Source organism: Papaver somniferum, chromosome 6, assembly GCF_003573695.1.
Source record: "Papaver somniferum cultivar HN1 chromosome 6, ASM357369v1, whole genome shotgun sequence".
Classification (NCBI taxonomy): domain Eukaryota; kingdom Viridiplantae; phylum Streptophyta; class Magnoliopsida; order Ranunculales; family Papaveraceae; genus Papaver; species Papaver somniferum.
The window spans coordinates 86,651,839-86,667,675 of NC_039363.1; the positions used below are offsets into that span (position 1 = coordinate 86,651,839).

General features: G+C 36.9%; 1 protein-coding gene across 1 annotated transcript; it reads right to left on the bottom strand.

The window, feature by feature from the left end:
- Window positions 1–4,582: 4,582 nt before the first annotated feature.
- LOC113285831 (scarecrow-like protein 18) lies at window positions 4,583–7,162 on the bottom strand. The gene has a single exon (XM_026534579.1). It carries the CDS (start codon window positions 6,904–6,906, stop codon window positions 5,146–5,148), a length of 1,761 nt encoding a protein of 586 aa, XP_026390364.1. The 5' UTR covers window positions 6,907–7,162; the 3' UTR covers window positions 4,583–5,145.
- Between the last annotated feature and the right edge of the window lie 8,675 nt (window positions 7,163–15,837).

The window sequence follows — 15,837 nt, forward strand, 5'->3', positions numbered from 1 at the left end:
GTAGTATTTTGTGGGCTGTGTCATAAATGAGAAAACAGGATAAAGTAGGAATTGGATAGCTAGACGTATGTTCTTGTATTTTAATTATAGCTGATCATGATAGACTATCCTGGCTGCTCAGTTGCTAATCATTTGAACCATTCTTCTTTAAGAGGCGATGTCTTTATTATGTTTATTTATCTAGACTGTGATTATATATTTTATATATGTACGTACACACATATATAACCTCACCCACATCATGCATATATGGTGATTGTGATGATCGGATGATGAGTTGACTTCATAAATATTCTCTATGGTTTAACTACGCGCCAAATTGAGTCTCTTCTCCATCCATCCATCTGTCGAGTGTCGATCTAAAGATTCTTTTAAATCTTTTGTGCCTTTGTGTATATTCCTACGGAAAAGTAAAAGAAAACCAATTGATTGATTCGTTCTCTCTCTAAATCATTTGGTTTGGATTCTGTCCATAAGTTTTTTCTATAAAAATGTTTTTTCTTAGACCCTGCTAGGGTTTATATATGGTACTATCCCTTTTAACCCTTTTTCTCTCTTTCTGCAGGTTACCATGTGCACCCACCCAACCAAGCAATAAGTAAAAATTTATTACCATCTCTAGATCTCCTGCTCTACTGCTGCTACCACTACTTCTGCTGCATGCACTTTCCTTTGCTTCTCCCTCACGTCCCCTTTCTCTCTCTTCATGTAAAGAGATAGATAGATATAACTCACCTAACCTGCTGATTCCATAGAAAATTTCAGATGATATAGATACAGTATACCCTACAACCCTTCTCCCATACCCCACATGCACATCCCTAGTTTTCTCCATTGTCATCCATTCTAGTTCTCACTCTCAGTGTACAGTCCAAATCATCATCATCACTATCTCTTTCCACGGTACTCATATTCCTCTTATCTAACTTAGCTTCTTGATTCTTCCAGTCGATCCTCTTTTCACTTATTAGCAGCATCTACTTAATTATCCCAGTTATTGGGCCTTTTAATTAAACTACAGGTTACCCATGCATGTGACTTCACTAAATACATAACTGGGCGTCAAAAAACCGTATTAGAACTCAGAGTTATGCATGCGAACCTCTAATTATTAGACAACCAACCTCTATGTTCTTAAATTTAAACTGGTTGAGAGTTTGGATAGTATATAATTTGCTCATGCATATAAGGCGGGCCGTACGTGAAGGCGGAGGTGATATTAATTAACTACTTTTGTAGCTCCATCCATCATAGGATATTCTATATTTCCACCATTTTGGAGCTGGGACATAAATCATTCCCCGCTCTGCCATACCACATTAGGGGCTATTAGACGGCTTTTGTACATATAGTTACTACTTTGCATCGTTTAAAAAACAGGTATAGTAGGAGATCTTTTATTAATGCATCCTACTCTTAATTCCAGGGATAACTAAAATGAAAGATTGGGCAGACACACACAAGCGATAGACCAGGTTTTTATTAACTGCCTATATTGATCAGATATCATCATTCGTACAAAGATGGAATCTCAAAATGGAATCTTAGCTAAGCCATCACCAGATACTGTTAGTAGAGGGATCACCTAAATATACTATAGTCGGGTACTGTGTCATGGAACATAGAGAGAAACCCCTCCATCTGTTTTCCGTGTAAAAAAATAAAAAAAATCTTTCGTGTTTCAGTATCTAACAAGCAACCAGGCATATGCATCTCTTGTCTATGTCAGCCCTCCCCCATAAAGAGAAAAAACAAACGCTAGCTAAAGCTAGCTAGCATGGACATTAATTATGATGTATATATGATAGATGGGACGTTGACAAAGATATAGATATAGAGAGAAGAGCAGGTATATATATAGTGAGTGGAGAGTTCTTCGTGGGGGTTTTCATACTAGTGTTTATATTCATCGTTTCAGATAATCCATCCGTTCTTGGTTGATCATCAGCTATTGCCGATTAGAGAGAAGACTGTATAGGCCACTATTGTGAATATACATTATACACATTAGGATTGCGTATGTCTTCGGCGACAATTGATAATGACCGTGATCATGCAATCACAAGTATTTCGATCAAGAAAAATATTTAAGATTATCTGAATGAAAATACATACGTTTTCCTAAACTGGCAACTTTAAGCTGCTCATATAAAAGAAATTGGTTAACCGCTAACTATAGATGATCTTTTTTAAAATAACAACTCATCACTAGACAAAACCGATCGATCCAGAGAGTACACATCTACAAGGACATGTGTGTTAATGCATGACCTGCAGGCGATCATCAACTTGCATTTTCTTACATTAGGGACTATAACATTAAAAAAAGATACGAAACACACTGATTGGGCAAACGAAGGAATATTCGTTGTCTTTTTTGTTTTGTTTTGGACAGAAATAACATTCTTAACTAGTTAGTTTTTATATTGGTAATCATCACTAGCTACTTGCTAGTTGCTACCATATTATAGTAACTTTTTCCACTTGCCCACCACCATGGATATGAATATGAGCTAACTCTTTTCCTTTCCTATTCCTTTTCTTTCCTTCAGGGGGGGGGGGGGGGGGGGGGGGGGGAGGGGACTAGCTATGATTTGTTTGTCTAAAAACTACTCATGAAATAAGGCATGCATAAACACACAAACAAGAAACACTTGCATTCTCTCTCGTATCTAGCTGCTAATAGGTAACTGGTGGATGGATTTGTCTGTTTTGGGAACTTTGATGGTTATGTTGAGGGGGACAAAATACAGAAATTAGGGCATCTTTCAGTTAATTAGCAAAACAAAATAAAGAAAATTGCTGAAATGGTCTCCTTAATAGACTGATTGTCAAAGACAACAATAAGCATATCCTGGGATTTATACATTGCATGCTGCTTTGCTGGTTCAAGAAACAAGAACCCCTCGTGTACTCAAAAGCAGCTCTCTCTCCGTATCTCACCTATTAATTAATTAATCAAATAGCACTGAACAATTTTCCAATGGAGACAAGGGAATTTTATTCCGATCAAAATATTAAAATAATGTCATGATAAAGAACAGGATCAGGAGATCCATCGACAATTAGTTGATGATTATCTGTTACCATCAACTAGTACTTAACTATAATAAAAGATGCCTTTCAAGTTGCATAGAAACGTAAGACCATTTGTGTTAGCTTTACATGTTAACTATATGTAATTTTTTTTTGGGACCAAAGCAATATAATAATCGGTAAGGTCATTTCATCATGTCTTCTTTTTTATCAATTAAAATACTCTATAAGAAATAAAATTAGTTAAAAGACCTAACATTGATCAATAGTGGTGGGGTGTTAGTTCATACCCTAATTAACAATTCGGGATTCGGCAAACGTACGGAACGTCAAACGTACGAGTATTATACGGTTTTGTAAAATCCAAATTCGGTCCAAAATTCGGTCAACGGGACGCGATTCGTCATTAATTCGGAACGGCATACGTACGTGTATAATTCGATTTGTAAATGTGAGTTCGGTTCTGAAAATTCGGTATCTATATATAACAAATAATTTGTATTTATAAGGTCATAGACCAATTTTTATGCATGTGTGAGTTATTTAAGGAAAAAATAAACTCAATATGATGATATTAATAATATATACAACATTGGTTATCCAAGAGGACGTCGTATCGTGGTTTAGATGCTTGGTTAGTGAGTTTGAGATCTCTCTCACCTTCACCTTCAAATTTGTTCAGTCGTTTTTGTTTCATAAAAATTACAACACGTCTAATATTCGGTCGTGTATGCTCGGGAGGCAGTAAAGCCCAAAAAATGGAGTCTTTGAAAAGTAAAAGCTAAAGAATTTATGGTGAATTAAGCGGACGTATCATTCGGGATACGTAAAATTCGTGAACGATTCGCGAATAATCCGGAAATACCACGTAATACGCGACTTGGGTTCGGAGTTGCAAACGTACGCGAATAAGACGGTAAAATTCGTGATACGGAAAAATTCGCGAACTTACTAACTAGGGTTCATACTATGAGTTATAGCTAGCTGTGCCTCCTCATACATCGATTTAATCAGTTCATGTCCAAGTGAAACAAGTAGCTGCTACAATGAAGCACCCCATCTTAGATTATTTGATAAATACAAAATCTTTTATGGAAAAGGCAAAAACAGATTTAGAGGGTGCTAATAAAGCTAAAAATAAGAGACATATTAGTGTTTAAACCACCCTCATATAATGCAAAGATTATTTTTATTTTTGGAATAGTAATGCAAGGATTATCATCAGACTGCATATGAAGGTATCATAAATAAATACAAAAAGTGGCATATGATCAAGGACTGCACATATCATCAAGAATCAAAAATCCCAAAGCATGTATAGTAATGTGACTTTAGAGACACCGAAAGATCCATATATGACGATTTTTACGAATTAATTTCTTCTCAACTGATTAGAAGTACATTATGGAGACGGTTACACATTTTGAATATATAAAAAAAAATGAAAAGAGAGAGAAAATCGTCTTCAGTGAATCAGTGATCCATACATCAGGATATTTATAAGCTAAGCACTAATATAAACTAATTAATTAGCTAGATACTTTCTTTTCGGAAAGGCAAGATTCATTATCAAAGTGCTGAGGAAGCACGAGGGACTAGCTAGATACTCATCTAATCATAGAGTACAGCTTATAATAAGCAAGCTGGGCTCCAATTGATCAAGTCCCTTCCACAGTTGTGTTCATGATCAGGGTGATGAAGTAAAAGGAAGAGAGCTAGCTCATGGATCATGCACCATGCACATATACTGTCATTACCTTTATTATCATAGCTAGCAAGCATGCAAAAAATCTCATGAGCTAGCTAACTAGAAATTAATAAGATCACTTTGATATGCTTAATTTATCTTGTGCGAAATCGGCATTTGACTGCCAGCTTCCACTATATTAAACGTCAAATTCATGCATTTAGTTGTAAGTACGTAGTTTAATCACTTGGGCACTACTATTACGTACATACTACTACTATACTCATGCATGTGATCGATCTTCATTGGCTATAGCTAGTTATGATGGTAACGGTAATCTTCTTGATTCACAGATAATGTAAGCTAGCTGGTATTATTAAGCTCAATAACTAGGAAATAATTAATCAATCAGGAGTAGATAGCTAGTACCAGGAAGAGACCGTGAAGAGGGATTGATTCTGCCAACCAAGAAAAAATGAGTCGTTCAGAATCTGAAGCTGATATCCCTCCGAAGGATAATGCAGCCTGAGGAGTAGTTTAGCTTGCGACAATGCGTAAGGGCTCAACGGCAGCCTAGTAAAACCCGAACTCGTTAACTTCTCCACCCAGTAACTCTCCAGCCTTTCGTATCTTTCTCTTCTCTCCTCTCCTTCGGCTGACACAATGTCAGCAATCTCCCTCCCAAACCAAACCTGCTCCACCGTTAGCCTCTCCTGGCTATTTGGCGGCAGTGTTGCTTCTAATGAATTGAACAAGGCCGTGTAGTGGTCCAAGGCCTCCACGAACCTCTTCATGAAATTCGGGTGGTTGTTGCTAGCTTCTCTCTCTGCCACAGTTACCACCTTTGGGTTCATGGACTTGATGGTACGAAGGAAGAGACACACACCGTCGTCATCATCCCGCCTAGACGATGATGATGAATAGTAGTAACGTGTAGTGTTCTGCTGCTGGTTGTAGTACTGCTGATCATGAGGATGATGATGATGATCGTCATCTGTGCTACTTAACAACTTGTGAAGATATAGCACACAGTTTACGGCGAGAGTCTCATGAGGAAGAAGGGCAATGGCTGAGGGGAGTTGGAGAGCAACCGAAGAAGGATCGTTGAGAAGGAGGATTAGGGGATGGAATTGAAACCTAAGACCAAGGGACTGAGCAAATCTCTGAAGGCGATCTCCAGTTTTACGAAGGGTATCAATATCTTGTCCCGTTCCAGTGATTCTAATCATTGGAGGTACTGGTGGGTGCGGCAATGAGGATGATGTTGGTGTTGTATCGGATGATGATAATGACGATGAAGTATAATAACGATCGGCGATAGCTTGCATCAGTGGAGGCCATTGCACACCTTGCATGGTGTCGAAGTCCAGGATGTGAATCGATTCTTGGCCTTCAATGGCTTCTAATATGGCCTGGTTTGCTGTGAGATGACTGAATCTTATGAAAGGTGTGATTTGGTTGAGGTAGAGATAAGATGATTGAAGATCACCGTGATTATCATTGTTAATATCATGATCAATAGCCACCACCTCATCATTGTGCAGCTCATGTATCTGATGATGTCCAAGATCAACAGCATCAGAAGCAGATGTAGAGACAGATGGATTATCAATCAAATTCACCACGGCAATAGTACTAGTAGTTCTTGATGCTGCTGATGCTGAAGCACCAGCTACAATCGGAGCAGAGTAGTATTGATGATGATGATGATGATGATGATGATGATGATGATGATCCGAGTCGGTGAGCAAGTTTGATCTGATGAAGTTGGCAGTAGCAGTAGCAGTGTTGGTGTTGTTATGGTGACGATTGATCCTCAGGGATAAAGCTTTAGAGAATTGGTGAACCAACCTTTCTGTAGAGTCACCAAAAGGAGTAGATGAAGTGGAGAGGAGAGACACAAGGCGGTGAGCAGCTGAGAAATCAGATTGAGAAACCAGTTCCGCACAACTTATTAACAATTTTCTCATCTGATGATGATTTTGATCTTCATGACGGAGATGACTTGACACTGTTGTCTGTAGCTGATGGTGGTCATATTGCGGCAGCTGGTAGGAGGCAGGAGATAAGTCGTGTCCACCACCCTGGTGGCGGTGATCTAGTGTTCGGTGGCGGTCTTGGTCTTTATTATCTTCGTGAGAGTTGTTATTACCATCAGTACTAAACGAAGATGAGCTAAGCATCTCTAGCTGGTTAGATCTAACCAGAGAGACAGAGAATAATGAAGATGAAGAAGTAAGAAAGAATAATAAAATGAGCAGGTGTTTTCTGATGTTACTTATGAGGACGATGAGCACTGAAACTAATACTACAAGTAATGCTTTTTGGACAGTGGAAGAAAAAGACTAAGAAATTGGCGAAGAAGAACTATGAGCAGAAGAAAAGAAACATGGGGATGGGAGAATGTAGCTGCAGAGGAGTTTTGCAGCAGCAGCAGCTTCCTTTCCTCCACTATTACTTTTAATAATAGTAATACTTTTCCTTTAATAGAAGAAGAAGAAACAACCACTGATCAAGTAGATATTAATGCAGTAGGACCCTAGGAGTGGTGGTAGCATTTCACTTGACAGGACATCAACTGCCAAAAACACATACAATTGGGATATTTTGGATTTATAAAGTAGCGTACAGCAATAGCAGTATTTAGGGAAAGAGGGCGGATTATGCAGTTTTCCGTGTATTTCCAGTTTGTTCAAAAAGCCTATCACAGGGGCTCCAAGATTTTAGTTGTGAGGTCTCCTGCATATTCGAGTGCCAAATGTGGACAAAGGGCCTTAACAAAAATACAAAATATTCTTTAACTATATTTATTATTATCTTAGTAGTCTTAAATAATTTAAATACCCCTACCTGTCAGACTCATTGGAAAGTATCCTTTCACACTTAATATATACCCCCAAACTTAATACATTAATAAGATATCCTCTTTTATATATTGTATATACAACAAAACCACTACCATTAATCACTATTCAAACAAAAATAAAAAATACCACTACCTCTACTTCCCAACACCACTGCACCACCACCACTATCCACCACCCACCACCATCGTCGTCCACCAACGACAACCACCACCGTCGTCCACCACCACCGCCGACAACCACCATTGCCAACCACCACTGCCGTTCACCACCACCACCGCCGACAACCATCACCACCGCCGACAACCATCACCGCCGCGAACAACCACCACCACCACTTTCCTCCTACCAACCGCCGCCGCCGTCACCGTCACTTTCCTCCACCACCGCCACCAACCACCGCCGCCGTCACCGCCACCACCGGCACCATGTGAAGTCAACTTGCTGAAGTGACGGCAACTAGCACAAGTTATCTCCAATAAATAGGGTAGAAGCCAACTAACTCAAGTTTTCTCTGAATCCAAGGCAATTATCTCAAGTTGTCTTCAAAAGTAAAAGCAACTAGCTCAAATTGTCTCCAAATGTAGAAGCAACTTGTTCAAGTTGTCTCCAAATATGGAGATAACTAGCACAAGTTGTCTTCAGATATGGAGACAACTAGCAAAAGTTGTATCCAAAAATTATACACAAATGAGTGAATCTAGCGTGAGTCGAACACACATCTCCTGACATACAGTCAGTTGTGCTACCATTGCACCACAGATTCGTCAATACAAAACAACATATCAAAATCACATCCGAAAACAAATTCAAACAAACAAAAACAAACTGAAACTCAATATGAAAACAACATATACAAGTTGTCTCCAAAACAAAGGAAGCAACTACCACGAGCTTCCCAATAGCGGAAGCAACTTGGTCAGGTTGTCTCCAAGTTGGAGGCAACTAGCAGAATTTGTGTCTCACAAAAAGTGTACATGGATAAGAACACCATCCAGTTGCAGATAATAATCATAGGAAGTAATCCCACACATACCTCGACATACACTAAAATGCGGCTTGTTTAGAGCCTGCAAAAGTAGATGGTCAGCGATCTTCTTTGTCAAAGCTTGGCTAGGAGCCTGCACATTTTGCAATAGGAGCCTGCACATTTTACAATAATTTCACAAAATCAGTAGTACAGAGCTCTAGAGATACTGAAAGAGAACAAAGTTGATATTTAATTTAATAAAATTAATTGAGGCAAACTTGATACTGTAAGAGAACAACGAACACATCTGCTAACTATTTTTTGTCTCCAGTAAAAGTGATTAAAATGAGACAATTGCATGAGGATTCCAAGTGGTATGCGGGAACAAGTTTCTCAAAAAAAATAAAAAAAAATGAATCCAACTATCTCAAATTGCCTCTTAATCTGGAACCAACTAGCTCAAGTTGCTTCTGAATATGGAACCAACTAGCTCAAATTTTCTCCAAAAATGAAAGTAACTTTCTCAAGTTGTCCCCAAAATTTGAGGTCCAAGAACGAAAACGGAGCAAACTAGATAAAGTTAAACTATTATTAATCACAAGCCAAAATGATACCATGTACATATGTTGGCAAACTAACATCCACTGATATTAAATGGTCCACTAGTAATTGCATACATAAAGGCGCAGATATTAAATAGTTCACTACTTCTTGGCTAGGTTCCATTTAGAGTAACATGGAACGCAGTGTTTTTCAAAAATATTTTGCTATTTGGGTAATCTAACTGCATACAACAATGACAATAAAGAGAAAGGTAGATAGGTTCGGTAGGATATGGACCAGAGCCAATGGGTATTGAATAATATAGTTATGATATGCTCCTTCTTCAAGATGCAAAGCAGTTGTTGAAGTGCAGGGAGGTGTTCCAATAGATCTTCTCTACTTAGAAGCTTTGTTCTGCTATGACCCCGTTGAGATATCAAATTATTATCAAAATCATAAAGTCACGAGTCATGTATTATCAAAATAAGTTATTGTCACTGCAATATACCCACTATCGTCTTTGTTAAAGTAGGCAAATGCTGCAACCAAGTGTTCATCATCCCTTCTAACTATCAAACCCATCTCAACAACTACAGCTACATCTGAATCATCAAAAACATCTCCATCACAAGCCATCTCCTAAATCTCCAAAAGACAATCACCAAGTTCCACACCAACACTGTAAATACAGCCCTGCATCTCTTAGCTCTAATTGTTGTTGTCTGCAATATCAGCTCTAATTTTTGTTGTTTGCAATAGCAACTTCCAGCCCTGCAATTCCATCACTAGCAACAACAATCAATTAGGTCAACTCCATCTCAGATACCACAAACATCTTCCAATTCCATCTTGAACCAATCACAAATAAACTCCAACCCAACTCAAAACTGATCAGTAACTTTCAATTGCTTTATTAGAGAGCTTCAATTTCTCCCTTTTATGTAAATCAAATCCCTATTCCCGATTCTTCTCAATAGACCCCTGATTCTTCTCTGCTTTCTCTAATTATAGTATCTATAATCGAAGTCAACAAGTACCCATGATTGATGTATCTTTCTCGACACTGAATTCTTCATTCAAACTCCAAATTCAAATTGCGAATTATTCATTCAAAATCGAATCTCGATCTTAAAAGTTAAACGAAACCAAAAATCAATCTCGATCACTCTGAATCTGATATTGAAATCGTTGATTATCAGAAATTTAGATTAAAATGAGATCCATACCAGAAATAAAAACCTAAAATTGGGATCTCACCCGAATCTTCAACGAAGAAGAAGAAGATGGACCGCTGCTCCTGATGATTTTTATATTCGGATTTCGGGATTTGATTCACAAAAATAGATGACAGAAAGAGAGAATTGTTGATGGATCTGGTGATAGAATTGGTGGATTTTGAGGTGGTGGTGGAATTGGAGGTGGATCGATGGGTTTGTTGTTATTGATGGTGGTGATTGCGCGAGAGAAGGAGAAGAGAGATAGTGATAACTCTCTGAGATGTTGATGATGACGATGGAGATGATGTTGGTGTTGGTGGCGTTGGTTGTGGTGGCGACGGAGATGGAGATGGAGATGGTGGTGGCGACGAAGATGCAGATGAGTGGGAGAGTTCCATTGGTTTTTCTCGAGCGAGAAATAAAGAAAAAGCCGAAGTATAAGATGTAAAGGTTAAAGTTGGGATTATACGAATCATTTTTCTGTTCATAATTTCAATTATGCCATTAGAGGTATATGTAAGGGCTCACAAGAGTACTTGTGCAGGATCCATGAATGGTAGGGGTGTTTATAACATTCCCATAATAATTAACTTAAAGCCAAAAACTAAACCTAAACCTCGTTAATATTGCCTTTTCTTCTCTTCTTTTTCTCCATCGTCTCTTCTTCTTCTTCCTTTTTTTTGTTGGTCTTCAACGACGATTAATCATCGATTCTCTGCAAGCAACTACTTCAATTAGGTAAGAATCGAAAATCTATCTTTTTTGTTGCTTTTGATAGCATAAATAGGGTGGATTTGATTGATTTTGAAATATTTTCAGAATTACATACGGTTGGAACCATTTGTTTTTCCAACCGTAAATCAATTATACGGTTGGGAAAATATGAAATCCCAACCGTAGTTGAACTTGGGTTTTTCAACGGTTGGGAATTACAACCGTATATGGTAGTTACGGTTGGGAAAATATAAACTCCCAACCGTATTTAACCAGATTTTTTTTTACGGTTGGGATGGTAATTACGGTTGGGAAAATTGGAGACTCCCAACTGTATTTTAAATAAAAAAAAAATGATTTTGATTTTCAAACCCTAACTATAAATTAGTCTAACTTAATCATTAATCATACTTAATTTAGTTAATCTAATTACTAGCACTAACTAATGGAGGATATCACCATTAACAAAATTAATAGGTTAAGGAGTTTTATTAATTACTATTTCATGACTCTCTATTTTATCATCTTGTGAGTCCTAAAAACCAAAAATTTGGATCCCTATAATAGGATTCTTGTTCAATCCCAAACACATCTTAAAAGTCAAATTCCCTTGGCCCCTTGTAATCGCTTGATGAATGTAATTCTAATTAGCCAGAATTTCCCTTGGCCACGAGTTTTTCACCCTAATTTACTCATCTCATTAGGCAAGTACTGTAACTTAGTGTAAGTAGGAATCCTACTATTGGGCCTGTAAGGGCTAAGTTTTTGGAGGCTTAAAATGATAATTATAACCAAAACATGAATGTGGCGGGACATAATTTATTTAGAAGTTCAAAAACACCCTCCACTCCATATATTTTATTTATTCTTCTTTTTCCCTTCCATTAAATAATTAATGTTATTAAAAACAAAAACAAAACAAAAACTGAAAATAAAAAAAACTAAAACAGTCGTTCTCTCTTCTTCACCTCTCATCCTCCTCTTCTCCTCCTCCTCTTTTTTTCTTTTTTTTCTGTAGAACAATTAATCGTCGATAAAAAAAAATTCCATCGTCGGTTAAATTCATTGTATAGAATTTGGCCGAAACAAGTGGTGCTTCTATTAGTAAATGCAAATTACTAATTTTTATTCTCTAGAGCTATGTATTAATTGTTGGTAATTAAAGCATATAAAACCAAAAACCTTAATTAAAAGATTCTTAATTTATTTCAACACCAGATCACCTTAAGTACCAAGGAATATCTTTGAACAATAAATGATAAGAGTTACTACTCATGTTCAAAGTATGTTGACATCTTTACTGCAAATCCTTATTCCGCATCTACATGGATTTGCATATTGGAATCGTTTCTACCACACTTCCAAACAAGTTTAGAATTGGTTCTAACATAATTCCAAGACTACTATATGATCGGTCATAAAAAGTCACAATGGTTAGTTGTGATCGGTCCTACCAAGTCACATACATGGGTTCGGATCGGTTATACCAATCACTATGATCGGTTCTACCTAAACATGGTACCAACTTACGATCGGTTACACCAATCATTAGGATCGGTCACACCAATTACAAGGATCGACCACACAATCACTTATGATCGGTCACACCAATTACCAGAATCGGTCACACCAATTATATGGATCGATCATACTATATCATGGTTATTACTTAGCATCGTTTTCACCAATTACCAGGACCGGTCATCTCAAATCATAAGTCTAGGTATTATGATCGGTTATACCAAGATACATAACCTGAGTTAAGACCGGTTCTACCAACTCACACATACTGGTCATCCAAAAAATATGCAATGAATAGCCGTGCCAATAAAACTATTGATTTCCCTTTCAATTCATGAAACAAGTTCTTGAACGCACTTCCTTTAAACAAATGCAAAACATTGTTTCCTAGGATGAAATCTTCGCCATTAACCCAAACACATCATCATAAAACTATATACAAGATTATGTCGATGTCATATCTGCGAAGTTCAAAAGATAAGTGTTATACTTCGTAATCTAATTCCTTAATACCATGACCATACTATTATGATCATGTCACATCACTAGAGTATAATATATAATATGTACAGTACATACGGCTTTGCATGTTATGTTTTCAATATAGCACAACTTGAAAGATACGTTAGGAATGAAACAAGTTCAAGTAAATATTACTAACCTCAAGTGGAAGGATGATGTCGTCTTTGTAGTCGTTACTTCTTCTCATTCTTCTGGTCTTCGGAGTAATACTTGTATGTCTCAACATTCCTAGACTTTCTAGTCTAACCTAAACGAACTTGACTCTAACATTTAATCAAGCGACTCTAGATAAGTTTTGGTACTAAAATATGACAACCAAACTTGACATACCAACGCTTGGTGAATTCAACGAGCTATGCTCTAACAGTCTCCCCCTTTGTCAATTTTAATGAAAAAACTCTTATTACATATGGAGATAAACAATTCTTCATACGCTTGATTCCAAGTTTCAACAACACAATAACCTGCATATATTCAATCAATAAGAGCAGCCAATCAAATCAAATCGAAAACTAATAACACTGCAATTATCTATTTTCCTACCAGCGGTACTCATAGAGCTTCTTGATCCCACAGAAGTCTTTAAACGAGCGGTCATAAGAGATTTCACTTAATTAGGATACTTTTCTCGCTGAATAGACGACTCCAACGGAAACAATAAGAAATGAAGTTTGACTGGATCTTAGGATAGTTTTCTAGAGTTGCAAACTTAGATATTTATAGACCAAGGATGTTTAGACACCAAGGAATTTCCAAAACCGAAAATATTCTCAAGATATGCAATGAATGCCCAAGTTCGGTTTTCCTAATTCCAATAATTGTTGGTCCAATATTTCCAAAATCTCTCATAGAAAATCTCCAATTATTAAATGCACATTACTAATTTTTATTCTCTGGAGCTATGCATTAATTGCTGGTAATTAAAGCATATAAAACCAAAAACCTTAATTAATTTATTTCGGCACAGAATCACCTTGAGTACCAAGGAATATCTTTGAAAAGTAAATGATAAGATTTACTGCTCATTTTCAAAGTATGTTGACATCTTTATACTGCAAATCTTTATTCCGTATCTAGATGGATTTGCATCTTGGAATCGGTTCTATCACACTTCCAAACAAGTTTAGAATTGGTTCTACCATAATTCCAAGACTACTATGTGATTGGTCATACCAAGTCACAACTTTTAGTTGTGATCGGTCTTACCAAGTCACATACATGGGTTCTGATTGGTTCTACCTAAACATGGTACTGATAAGTGAATAATTCATATGATTTTAGTATCCATTCCATAATTGTTTTAGCTATTATACTTGCATATTTTCGTATTATTACTTTGGTTTTCTCTTATTTGTCTCTATTAGTTGAATCATCCAAAAAGGAGCTACAAAGTGCTAAAAAGAGCTAGGAAGAGAAGTATTTCAAGTATCCAAGTGCCCAAGTCCAAGAGAAGTGTGACGAAAATGAGCAAAACGCTCAAAATCAAGGACAGGCCAAAGACCGAGCTTAACTCATTCAAATTTAGTATTTATCATCACCATCTTGAAGATAATTGAAATATTCAAAGAATGCAAAAAAAAAGAGTGAGGTCATTCCGAGTTCGGACGAAGAAGTTGTGAGAAAAACAAGCTTTTTATCGAATACCGAAGACAGGAAAAGTATGCAAACGGGTATGCATACTTATTTCCCTGGATTTTATTACAAAATTAAGTATGCGAATGGGTATGCATACTTGTGAAGACCAAAATTCACGGTTACGGTCTTTCCTTCGTAATTTCAGGTCGGGTTCCTTAACCGACGGAGATACTTGAAGACCAAGCAATGTAAACCTATATAAATAGGTGTTAGGCATTCCAAAGAAGATCATTATAGAATCTCATGTCACAAGCTAGGTTTTATTTCTACATCAAAAACCTAGGGTTTACCCCTTTAGGGGGGAAACCACCATTATTCATATTCTTTGTAATATGAGTAGCTAAATCCTGTGTTGATTGAGGATGAATTCAATGTTCTAAGCGTGAAGATTTGGTATTAATACAAATCTATTTGAAGTTTTAATCGTCATCGTTTGTGTTCATTATATCTAGGGTGTATGATTGATTCTTAGATTGATTTGGGTGCGCAACTAGATTAGTCTATTGATCATTTTATTGCTAGTAGAGAGTTGAGCGATCCGTAATTGTCATGCATCTCCTACACAAGTAGATTTTTGTTATTTGCTAATTGATTTGTTATTTGTCTTGTTTTTATTTTTGTTTTTAGATTTTTTTTTGGATTTTCTGTTTCTTGTGAGTCGTCATGTTTCCTTACGGAAATAACATGTACGGAGCACAAGATTACATATACAACAGTAGTAATCAATATGGTTCTCAACACCATTCATATATTAACTACCAACCATCCTATGGGTATAATCAAAACCAATCTTTTGGCTATGATCAATATCCCATGGAACCTAATGAATATTCTCATACATGTCAACAACCTTATGACGGGCATGAAAGTGAACAACCACAAGGATGGGAGGATAGTTATGCTTCTAATCGTTTATCTCCTGAACTTGAACAGAAGTTTGATCAGATTATGCTTCAATTAAAGGCCAATATATCCATACTAGAGTCACTCAATGAGAAACTAAGTGCGAAGAATAATATTGTTAGAGCATTGCTCGGTCGAACTCGCATGCCTTGCTATCTCAAGCATGTTTGTCAATGTTAGTGATCAAAACTATAAGTCTTTATTTATAGTCTACTATAGCTAAGG

Bases quoted from the DNA above. Each gene is read 5' to 3' on its own strand.
- LOC113285831 (XM_026534579.1), bottom strand. From the start codon at position 6,906: ATGCTTAGCTCATCTTCGTTTAGTACTGATGGTAATAACAACTCTCAC.